Raw genomic sequence first — 12,333 nt, forward strand, 5'->3', positions numbered from 1 at the left:
TTCTTGATCTTATAACAATATCTTACCTTGGTTTCATCACTTGTCCAATAACTCTAAGTATTCAAAGAGCAACCAAGCTTTTTCTGTCTTATATTAAGTTTATCTCTTCTTTTCCTTCTTTTTTTCCCATTTTTCTTAATCTTAATTTTAGTTAGCATACGATGTAATATTGGATTCTGTAGTTGAATTCAGTGATTCATCATTTGACACAACATTCAGTTCTCAATTTCTTTTTCATCGGCTGCTTTATTTAAGGGCTGGTGATTGACAGCTAAATGGGAAAGGGGCTGTTCTGCTAGGGCCCAAGGGGACTGTGGGACTGTGGCTCTGAATCTCAGGCCACAGGCCTTGGAAGGCAGGGGAAGACGGAGGGAAGTCCAGTTCAAATGGGCAAGGTGCTGGTGAGGTGGGTGAGGAGGCTGGAGAGTCCCGAGGCAGCCTCTGCTGGCCTTGGCCTTGTCCAGAATGTCAGGACACAGGCTCCGAGGAGGAGCAAGCAAGTTAAAGGCTTTCAGAGCCAAGTGAAGCACTTCAGGCCCCCGGGGGGCCCACCTCACCTCCAGTCGGTGCCCACAAGCATGCTGCCATGGCCACACTCGCAGCCGTACACACTCACACCCACACCCACACCATCCACACGGAGGGCCGTGAAGGCCCTAGACCCACACCCTGGACCCTGGAATGTCTCTGTACTGGTAGCCAGCCGGGCAGGTCCACTGCAGGCGGCACCACCAAGGGAGTGGGTCCTCTGCGCTGCTACTGATTGGCTGCCTCGCAGGCATCTATCCAATCGCTGTACACGTCCACTGGTTCTGACAGATATGTGATGGGCGTCTGGAATTCCTCTAGGCACACGGTACAAGAGATGACTCCGGTGTTGCGGGCACGATCCATCTTTACATCACAAGACTTCTCGTGGTTGCAGAAGGGGCAGGTGAACTGGGTCTCTAAGGTGCCAGTCATCTTATTTTTGGGGGGTGGCTTCCGTTTGGACTTTCTGCACCCCATGTCTGTAGGAGGACAAACACTCCTCTCCCCTCGTTGCGATGGCCTCTTCACCCGGGAGACAGCCTTCAGTTCTCATCATACAAGTACCTATGGGACCCAGGAAATTTAACAAAAATCCCCTGCCTCTGGACAAGCAGAGCAGGACTAACTCCATTTTGTGCTGCACCCTCCACCTCCTGTATGACCCCCACAGGACCTGATTATTGCTTAAGGTGCTGCCCCACCCTAGTCAAGCCGCTAGGCACACCCTTATCGGAAATCGGGTCATAACAATGTAACCCCGCCTTGTGCCCGCCAGAACTGCGCGTGGATTCTGACCAAAATAATAAGCCAGCTCAAATGGATACTGTAGAGTAAAATGTAATTCAATTGGCCACCTGCGTGTGGACCGGCATAACTGTGCAACTTTCTGCATATGTTACAATCCCATTGGCCACTGGCCCATATAAAGCTGCTACACCTCTTAGTCTCGGGGTCCAAGTCCCTGCTCCGCTGTGTCGGGTACACTTGGACCCAAGCTGGAGCTTGTAAATAAACCCTCGTGTGTTTGCATTGGTGTCGGCTCCTTGGTGGTTTCTCAGATTCACAATCTTGGGCACAACAGTACCCACCTTAATACCCATCACTCATCTAGCCTGTCCCTCATACACCTCCCTCCATCAATCCTCAGGTTGTTCTTTAATTTTATTTTTTAAAAGATTTTATTTATTCATGAGAGACACACACACACAGAGAGGCAGAGATAAGGCAGAGGGAGAAGCAGGCTCCATGCAGGAAGGCCAATGTGAGACTCGATCCTGAGAGTCTAGGATCATAGGATCATGCCCTGAGCCAAAGGCAGTGGCTCAACAGCTGAGCCACCCAGGCATGCCTGTTCTTTAACTTTAAGAGTCTGTAATGGAGGGGCATCTGGGTGGCTCATTCAATCAAACACCTTAATCTTGATTTCAACTCTGGTCATGATCTCAGGGTTGTGAGATTGAGCCTTGCATTGGGCACTTGTGCTAAGCAATGACCTGCTTAAGATTCTCTCTCACCTTCTCCTCTGCCCCTTCCCACTGCTTATGCTATGTTCTTAAAAAAAATTGGGGGGCTGGACAAGATGGCGGAGAGTAGGATCCCAAAATCACCTGTCCCCACCAACTTACCTAGAAAACTTTCAAATCATCCTGAAAACCTACAATACAGCCTGAGATTTAAAGAGAGAACAGCTAGTATGCTACAGTGAGAAGAGTTCTCACTTCTATCAAGGTAGGAAGACAGAAAAATAAATAAATAAATAAATAAATAAATAAATAAATAAATAAATAATAAATAAATAAGCATCGAGTGGGGGAGGGGACCTCTAGGAGCCAGGCAAAGGCCAGACAGCGAGTGCCCCCAGGAGAGAAAAGCCAAGTCCCAGAGAAGCAAAAAATTTACCAATCTTCCCTGATGGAAAGATGCTTGCAGGGAACTTGGGCAGGATCCCAGGAGGGGCAGAGGAACCCCCAGGTTCCTAGGGTCACTAACAGAGGAAGTGCACCCTGGGGAAGAGCGTGCCACATACCGAGGGCCGAGCTCCCTAAAGGGCTGGAGCTCGTGCCTGGTGGGGCGTAGGGAGCAGCCCAGGTGGGGGATCCACGCAGAGGGGGCTCCACAGCCCCAGAAGCATGATTCCAGCGGTGCAGGCCCTGGAACCCACGGTGCCAGGGAACACGGTTCAGAATCCAGTGCTCCCACTGGGACAGGTGGAGGCCAGGAGGACACAGGACAGCGAGGACACTGCTTCCCGGGGCACCCCCGAACTCTGTAGATCAGTGCTCCCCGCTCCCAGAACATTGAGGCCCCTGCAGACTCAGAGCTGTGGTAGTTATTACTGAAGCTGACTCCAGGACTGCAGAGCTGCCCACCTCCACTGTTGTTCCTCCTTTTGTGTCACCTTGTGCCTGGGACAGACCAGGGCCGCCAGGGAGCAGGGGCCTCACAGGATAAACAGCTCCCACTGAACTGTGGACCAGGCAGGGGGCAGGGCAGCTCCCATGGAGGCACACACCTAAAAATCAGCACAGCAGGCCCCTCCGCCAGAACACCAGCTGGAAGCACAGGGGAAAGCAAGTTATTGACCAAGCAGCACTGCAAAGTTCCAGGGGAAGTCAAGGGATTTACAGTATATAGAATCAGAGGATATCCCTCCCTGTTGTTTGTTTTCTATTTTTTCTTTGTTTGTTTCCCCCCATTTTATGTTTTCCCCTTCTTCCTTCCTTTTTTCCAATACAATTTGTTTTTAGCCACTCTGCACTGAGCAAAATGACTAGAAAAAGAAGCCACCACAAAAGAAAGAATCAGAAACAGTCCTTTCTCCCACAGAGATACAGAATTTGGATTACAGAAAGCCAATTCAGAAGCACAATTATAAAGCTACTGGTGGCTTTGGAAAAAGCATAAAGGAATCAAGAGACTTCATGATGGCAGAATTTAGATGTAATCAGGTCAAAAATAAAAATCAATTAAATGAGATGGCATCCAAACTGGAGGTCCTAAAGAGGAGGGTTAATGAGGTAGAGGGACAAGTGAGTGACATAGAAGACAAGTTGATGCCAAGGAAGGAAATGAGTAAAAAAGAGAAAAACAATTAAAGGATAATGAGGAAAGGTTAAGGAAAATAAATGACAGCCTCAGAAGGAAAAATCTATGTTGAATTGGGGTTCCAGAGGGCACCGAGAGGGACAGAGAACCAAAAAGTGTATTTGAGCAAATCATAGCTGAGAACTTCCCTAATTTGGGGAAGGAAACAGGCACTCAGATCCAGAAGATAGAGAGATCCACCCCCCTAAAATCAATAAAAACTGTTCAACATCCCGACATTTAATAGTGAAATTTGCAAATTCCAAAAATAAAGAGAAGATCCTTAAAGCAGCAAGAGACAAGAAATCCCTAAACTTTATTGGGAGAAGTATTAGGCTAACATCAGAACTCTCCACAGAGACCTGGCAGGCCAGAAAGGGCTGGCAGGATATATTCAGGGTCCTAAATGAGAAGAACATCCAGCCAAGGATACTCTATCCAGCAAGGCTCTCATATAGAATAGAATGAGAGATAAAGAGCTTCCAAGATAGGCGGAAACTGAAAGAATATGAGACCACCCAACCATCTCTGCAAGAAATATTAAGGGGGATTCCAAAAAGAAAGAGGAAGTCTAAAGAAACAATCCACAAAAACAGGGACTGAATAGGTATTATAATGACACTAAATTCATATCTTTCAATAGTAACTCTAAACGTGAACAGGTTTAAAGACCCCATCAAAAGACGCAGGTTTTCAGAGTGGATAAAAAAGCAAGACCCATCTATTTGCTATCTACAAGAGGCCCACTTGAGACCTAACAAAGCCTTCAGCCTGAAAATAAAAGGATGGAAAACCATTTACCATTTGAATTGTCCTCAGAAGAAAGCATCGGTAGCTATCCTCATGTAGAAAAATTAAATTTTATCCCAAACACTTTAGTAAGAGAGGAAGAGGGACACTATATCATACTTAAAGGATCTATCCAACAAGAGGACCTAACAATCATGAATATTTATGTCCCTAATATGGGAGCTGCCAAGTATATCAATTAATTAATAACCAAAGTTAACACATACTTAGATAATAGTACACTTATAGTGGGAGACTGGAACACGGCACTTTCTATAATTGACAGATTTTCTAAGCACAACATCTCCAAAAAAACAAAAGCTTTAAATGATACACTGGACCAGATGGGTTTCACAGATATTTACAGAACTTTCCACCCAAATGTAACTGAATACACATTCTGCCCAAGTGCACATGGAACTTTCTCCAGAATAGACCACATACTGGGTCACAAATCAGGTCTTAAACGATACCAAAAGTATGGGATTGTCCCCTTCATATTTCCAGACCATAATACTTTGAAATTAGACCTCAATCACAAGAAGAAATTTGGAAAAAGTTCATACACGTGGAGGTCAAATAGCATCCTGCTAAAACATGAAAGGGTCAACCAGGAAATTAGAGAAGATGTAAAAAGATTAATGAAAACTAATGAGAATGAAGATACAGCCATTCAAAATCGTTGGGATACAGCAAAAGCAGTTGGGAGGGGGAAATACATCACAATAAAGCATCCATCCAAAAAATGGAAAGAACTCAAATATAAAACCTAACCTTGCACTTAAAGGATCTGGAGATAAAACAGCAAAATATATCCTACACCCAGCAGAAGAAGAAAGTTAATAAATATTCGAGCAGAACTCAATGAAATAGAGACCAGAAGAACTGTGGAACGATCAACAAAACCAGGAGTTGGTTCTTTGAAAGAATTAATATGATAGATAAACCATTAGCCAGCCTTCTAAAAAGAAGAGAGAAAAGACTCAAATTAATAAAATCATGAATGAGAAAGGAGAGATCACCACCAATACCAAGGAAATACAAACTATCTTAAAAACTTATTATGAGCAGCTATATGCCAATAAATTAGACAATATACAAGAAATGGACGCATTTCTGGAAAGCCACAAATTACCAAAACTGGAACAGGAAGAAATAGAAAACCTGAACAGGCTGATAACCAGGGAGGAAAATGAAGCAGTCATAAAAAACCACCCAAGATACAAAAGTCCAGGGCCACATGGCTTCCCAGAGGAATCCTATCAAACGTTTAAAGAAGAAACCATACCTATTCTACTAAAGCTGTTCAGAAAGAAAGATGGAATACTTCCAAAATCATTTTATGCAGCCAGCATCACCTTAATTCCAAAAACGAAGACTTCACCAAAAAGGAAAATTATACTGGGATGCAAGGCTGGTTCAACACTTGTAAAGCAATCAATGTGATAGATCATATCAACAAAAGAAGAAACAAGAATCATATAATTCTCTGAAAAGATGCAGACAAAGCCTTTGACAAAATACAACTTCCATTCCTGATCAAAACTCTTCAGAGTGTAGGGATAAAGGGAACATTCCTCATCATCTTAAAACTAATCTACAAAATGCCCACTGCTAATATCATTCTCAATGGGAAAACACTGGGAGCCTTTCCCCAAGATCAGTAACATGAAGGGGATGTCCACTCGCACCACTGCTATTCAACAGAGTGCTAGAAGTCCTAGCCTCAGCAATCAGGCAACAAAAATATATAAAGGCATTCAACTTGGCAAAGAAGAAGTTAAACTCTCCCTCTTTGCAGATGACATGATATTGTGCATAGAAAACCCAAAAGACCACCCCAAGATTGCAAGAATTCATTCAGAAATTCAGCAGTGTGGCAGGATATAAAATCTATGCCCTGAAATCAGTGGCATTTCTATACACAAACAATGAGACTAAAGAAAGAGAAATTAAAAAGTCAATCCCATTTACAACTGCACCAAAAAGCATGATACCTAAGAATAAACCTAACCAAAGAGGTAAAGGATCTATACCCTAAAAACTATAGAACAGCGCTGAAAGACATTGAAGAAACTCAAAGAGATGGAAAAATATTCTGTGCTCATGGATTGGAAAAATTAAAATTGTGAAAATATCTATGCTACCCAGTACAATGTACTCACTTAATGCAATCCCTACCAAAATACCATGGACTTTCTTCAGAGAGTTGGAACAAAATCAGCTTAAGATTTGTGTGGAATCAGAAAAGACCCTGAATAGCCAGGGGAATATCAAAAAAGAAACACAGAGCTGAGAGCATCACAATTCCAGATTTCATGTTGTGTAACAAAGCTGTGGTCATCAAGACAGTGTAGTACTGACACAAAAACAGACACATAGGTCAATGGAACAGAATAGAGAATCCTGAAGTGGACCCTCAACTTTATGGCCAACTAATATTCAACAAAGGAGGAAAGACTATCCACTGGAAAAAAGACAGTGTCTTCAATAAATGGTGCTGTGACAGTTGGACAGCTTAATGCAGAAGAATGAAACTAGACAATTCTTTCACACCATACACAAAATAAATACAAATTGGATGAAAGATCTAAATGTGAGACAAGAATCCATCAAAATCCTAGAGGAAAACACAGGCAACACCCTTTTTAAACGTGGCCACAGCAACTTCTTATAAGGAAAATCCATGAAGGCAAGGGAAATGAAAGCAAAAATGAATTATTGAGACTTAATCAAGATAAAAGGCTTCTGCCCTGCAAAAGAAGTAGTCAAAGAAACTAAAAGACAACCTACAGAATGGGAGAAGATATTTAAATGACCTATCAGATAAAGGACTAGTATCCAAGATCTAAAAAGAACTTATTAAACTCAACAGCAAGGACACAAACAATACAATCTTGAAATGGGCAAGAGACATGAACATAATCTCAGAGAGGAAGACATAGACATGGCCAACAAGCACATGAGAAAATGCTCTGCATCACCGGCCATCAGGGAAATACACATCTAAACCACAATGAGATACCACCTCACACCAGTGAGAATGGGGAAAATTAACAAGGCAGGAAACAACAAATGTTGGAGAGGATGCGGAGAAAGGGGAACTCTCTTGCACTGTTGGTGGGAATGTGAACTGGGGCAGCCACTCTGGAAAACTGTCTGGTGGTTCCTCAAAGAGTTAAAAGTCGATCTTTCCTATGACCAGCAATTGCACTGCCGGGGATTACTCCAAAGATACAGATGCAATGAAACGCCGGGACACCTGCACCCCGATGTTTCTAGCAGCAATGTCCACAGTAGCCAAACTGTGGAAGGAGCCTCGGTGTCCATGGAAAGATGAATGGATAAAGAAGATGTGCTTTATGCATACAATGGAATATTACTCAGCCATTAGAAATAACAAATACCCACCATTTGGTTCGATGTGGATGGAACTGAGTGAAATGAGTCAATCGGAGGACAAACATTATATGGTCTCATTCATTTGGGGAATATAAAAATAGTGAAAGGGAATAAAGGGGAAAGGAGTGAAAATATCAGTGAGGTTGACAAATCATGAGACACCTAACTGGGAAATGAACAAGAGGTAGTGGAAAGGGAGGTAGGTGGGGGATTCGGGTGACTGGGTGATGGGCACTGAGGGGGACACTTGGTGGGATAAGGAACAGGTGTTAAGCTATATGTTGGCAAATTGAACTCCTATAATAAAATTTTTTTTAATTTATTTTTTATTGGTGTTCAATTTACTAACATACAGAATAACCCCAAGTGCCTGTTACCCATTCACTCCCCCCCCCGCCCTCCTCCCCTTCTACCACCCCTAGTTCGTTTCCCAGAGTTAGCAGTCTTTACGTTCTGTCTCCCTTTCTGATATTTCCCACACATTTCTTCTCCCTTCCCTTATATTCCCTTTCACTATTATTTATATTCCCCAAATGAATGGGAACATATAATGTTTGTCCTTCTCCGACTGACTTACTTCCCTCAGCATAATACCCTGCAGTTCCATCCACGTTGAAGCAAATGGTGGGTATTTGTCATTTCTAATAGCTGAGTAATATGCCATTGTATACATAAACCACATCTTCTTTATCCATTCATCTTTCGTTGGACACCGAGACTCCTTCCACAGTTTGGCAATCGTGGCCATTGCTGCTATAAACATCGGGGTGCAGGTGTCCCGGCGTTTCATTGCATTTGTATCTTTGGGGTAAATCCCCAACAGTGCAATTGCTGGGTCGTAGGGCAGGTATATTTTTAACTCTTTGAGGAACCTTCACACAGTTTTCCAGAGTGGCTGCACCAGTTCACATTCCCACCAAAAGTGTAAGAGGGTTCCCTTTTCTCCGCATCCTCTCCAACATTTGTTGTTTCCTGCCTTGTTAATTTTCCCCATTCTCACTGGTGTGAGGTGGTATCTCATTGTGGTTTTGATTTGTATTTCCCTGATGGCAAGTGATGCAGAGCATTTTCTCATGTGCATGTTGGCCATGTCTATGTCTTCCTCTGTGAGATTTCTGTTCATGTCTTTTGCCCATTTTATGATTGGATTGTTTGTTTTTTTGGTGTTGAGTTTAATAAGGTCGTTATAGATCTTGGAAACTAGCCCTTTATCTGATACGTCATTTGCAAATATCTTCTCCCATTCTGTAGGTTGTCTTTGAGTTTTGTTGACTGTATCCTTTGCTGTGCAAAAGCTTCTTATCTTGATGAAGTCCCAATAGTTCATTTTTGCTTTTGTTTCTTTTGCCTTCGTGGATGTATCTTGCAAGAAGTTACTGTGGCCGAGTTCAAAAAGGGTGTTGCCTGTGTTCTTCTCTAGGATTCTGATGGAATCTTGTCTCACATTTAGATCTTTCATCCATTTTGAGTTTATCTTTGTGTATGGTGCAAGAGAGTGGTCTAGTTTCATTCTTCTGCATGTGCCTGTCCAATTTTCCCAGCACCATTTATTGAAGAGACTGTCTTTCTTCCAATGGATAGTCTTTCCTCCTTTATCGAATATTAGTTGACCATAAAGTTCAGGGTCCACTTCTGGGTTCTCTATTCTGTTCCACTGATCTATGTGTCTGTTTTTGTGCCAGTACCACACTGTCTTGATGACCACAGCTTTGTAGTACAACCTGAAATCTGGCATTGTGATGCCCCCAGATATGGTTTTCTTTTTTAAAATTCCCCTGGCTATTCGGGGTCTTTTCTGATTCCACACAAATCTTAAAATAATTTGTTCTAACTCTCTGAAGAAAGTCCATGGTATTTTGATAGGGATTGCATTAAACGTGTATATTGCCCTGGGTAACATTGACATTTTCACAATATTAATTCTGCCAATCCATGAGCATGGAATATTTTTCCATCTCTTTGTGTCTTCCTCAATTTCTTTCAGAAGTGTTCTATAGTTTTGAGGGTATAGATCCTTTACATCTTTGGTGAGGTTTATTCCTAGGTATCTTATGCTTTTGGGTGCAATTGTAAATGGGAATGACTCCTCAATTTCTTTTTCTTCAGTCTCATTGTTAGTGTATAGAAATGCCACTGACTTCTGGGCATTGATTTTGTATCCTGCCACGCTACCAAATTGCTGTATGAGTTCTAGCAATCTTGGGGTGGAGACTTTTGGGTTTTCTATGTAGAGTATCATGTCATTGGCGAAGAGGGAGAGTTTGACTTCTTCTTTGCCAATTTCAATGCCTTAATGTCTTTTTGTTGTCTGATTGCTGAGGCTAGGACTTCCAGTACTATGTTGAACAGCAGTGGTGAGAGTGGACATCCCTGTCTTGTTCCTGATCTTAGGGGAAAGGCTCGCAGTGCTTCCCCATTGAGAATGATATTTGCTGTGGGCTTTTCATAGATGGCTTTTAAGATGTTGAGGAATGTTCCCTCTATCCCTACACTCTGAAGAGTTTTGATCAGGAATGGATGCTGTATTTTGTCAAATGCTTTCTCTGCATCCAATGAGAGGATCATATGGTTCTTGGTTTTTCTTTTGCTGATATGATGAATCACATTGATTGTTTTACGGGTGTTGAACCAGCCTTGTGTCCCAGGGATAAATCCTACTTGGTCATGGTGAATAATTTTTTTAATGTACTGTTGGATCCTATTGGCCAGTATCTTGTTGAGAATTTTTGCATGCATGTTCATCAGGGATATTGGTCTGTAATTCTCCTTTTTCGTGGGGTCTTTGTCTGGTTTTGGAATTAAGGTGATGCTGGCCTCATAGAACAAATTTGGAAGTACTCCATTTCTTTCTACCTTTACAAACAGCTTTAGTAGAATAGGTATGGTTTCTTCTTTAAACGTTTGATAAAATTCCCCTTTGAAGCCATCTGGCCCTGGACTCTTGTGTCTTGGGAGGTTTTTGATGACTGCTTCCATTTCCTCCCTGGTTATTGGCCTGTTCAGGTTTTCTATTTCTTCCTGTTCCAGTTTTGGTAGTTTGTGGCTTTCCAGGAATGTGTCCATTTCTTTTAGATTGCCTAATTTATTGGCGTATAGCGGTTCATAATATGTTTTTAAAATCGTTTGTATTTCCTTGGTGTTGGTAGTGATCTCTCCTTTCTCATTCATGATTTTATTAATTTGAGTCTTCTCTCTCTTCTTTTTAATAAGGCTGGCTAATGGTTTATCTATCTTATTAATTCTTTCAAAGAACCAACTCCTGGTTCTGTTGATCTGTTCCACAGTTCTTCTGGTCTCGATTTCGTTGAGTTCTGCTCGAATCTTTATTAACTCCCTTCTTCTCTTGGGTGTAGGATCTATTTGCTGTTTTTTCTCTAGCTCCTTTATGTGTAAGGTTAGCTTTTGTATTTGAGTTCTTTCCAGTTTTTGAATGGATGCTTGTATTGCGATGTATTTCCCCCTTAGGACTGCTTTTGCTGCATCCCAAAGATTTTGAACCATTGTATCTTCATTCTCATTAGTTTCCATGAATCTTTTTAATTCTTCCTTAATTTCCTGGTTGACCCTTTTATCTTTTAGCAGGATGGTCCTTCACCTCCACGTGTTTGAGGTCCTTCCAAACTTCTTGTTGTGATTTAGTTCTAATTTCAAGGCATTATGGTCTGAGAATATGCAGGGGACAATCCCAATCTTTTGGTATCGGTTCAGACCCGATTTGTGACCCAATATGTGGTCTATTCTGGAGAAAGTTCCATGTGCGCTTGAGAAGAATGTGTATTCAGTTGAGTTTGGATGTAAAGTTCTGTATATATCTGTGAAATCCATCTGGTCCAGTGTATCATTTAAAGCTCTCGTTTCTTTGGAGATGTTGTGCTTAGAAGACCTATCGAGTATAGAAAGAGCTAGATTGAAGTCACCAAGTATAAGTGTATTATTATCTAAGTATTTCTTCACTTTGGTTAATAATTGATTGATATAATTGGCAGCTCCCACATTCGGGGCATATATATTGAGGATTGTTAAGTCCTCTTGTTGAATAGATCCTTTAAGTATGAGATTGTCCCTCTTCATCTCTCACTACAGTCTTTGGGGTAAATTTTAGTTTATCTGATATAAGGATGGCTACCCCTGTTTCTTTTGAGGACCATTCGAATGGTAAATGGTTCTCCAACCTTTTATTTTCAGGCTGTAGGTGTCCTTCTGTCTAAAATGAGTCTCTTGTAGACAGCAAATAGATGGGTCCTGCTTTTTTATCCAGTCTGAAACCCTGCGCCTTTTGATGGGGTCATTAAGCCCGTTCACATTCAGAGTTACTATTGAGAGATATGAGTTTAGTGTCGTCATGATATCTATTCAGTCCTTGTTTTTGTGGATTGTTCCACTGAACTTCTTCTTAAAGGGGAATTTTAAGAGTCCCCCTTAAAATTTCTTGCAGAGCTGGTTTGGAGGTCACATATTCTTTTAGTTGCTGCCTGTCTTGGAAGCTCTTTATCTCTCCTTCCATTTTGAATGAGAGCCTTGCTGGAT

At 41.9% G+C, this 12,333-nt stretch overlaps 1 protein-coding gene across 1 annotated transcript; it reads right to left on the reverse strand.

The window, feature by feature from the left end:
• Positions 1-659: 659 nt before the first annotated feature.
• On the reverse strand, positions 660-1,083 carry LOC140609598 (transcription elongation factor 1 homolog). The gene has a single exon (XM_072784799.1). The coding sequence runs from the start codon at positions 1,006-1,008 to the stop codon at positions 757-759; it is 252 nt and encodes an 83-aa protein (XP_072640900.1). The 5' UTR covers positions 1,009-1,083; the 3' UTR covers positions 660-756.
• Between the last annotated feature and the right edge of the window lie 11,250 nt (positions 1,084-12,333).

This window comes from Canis lupus, chromosome 18 (genome assembly GCF_048164855.1).
Source record: "Canis lupus baileyi chromosome 18, mCanLup2.hap1, whole genome shotgun sequence".
Classification (NCBI taxonomy): domain Eukaryota; kingdom Metazoa; phylum Chordata; class Mammalia; order Carnivora; family Canidae; genus Canis; species Canis lupus.

What these genes read in the sequence shown, in the direction of transcription:
- LOC140609598 (XM_072784799.1), bottom strand. Translation starts at nt 1,008, where the DNA reads ATGGGGTGCAGAAAGTCCAAACGGAAGCCACCCCCCAAAAATAAGATG.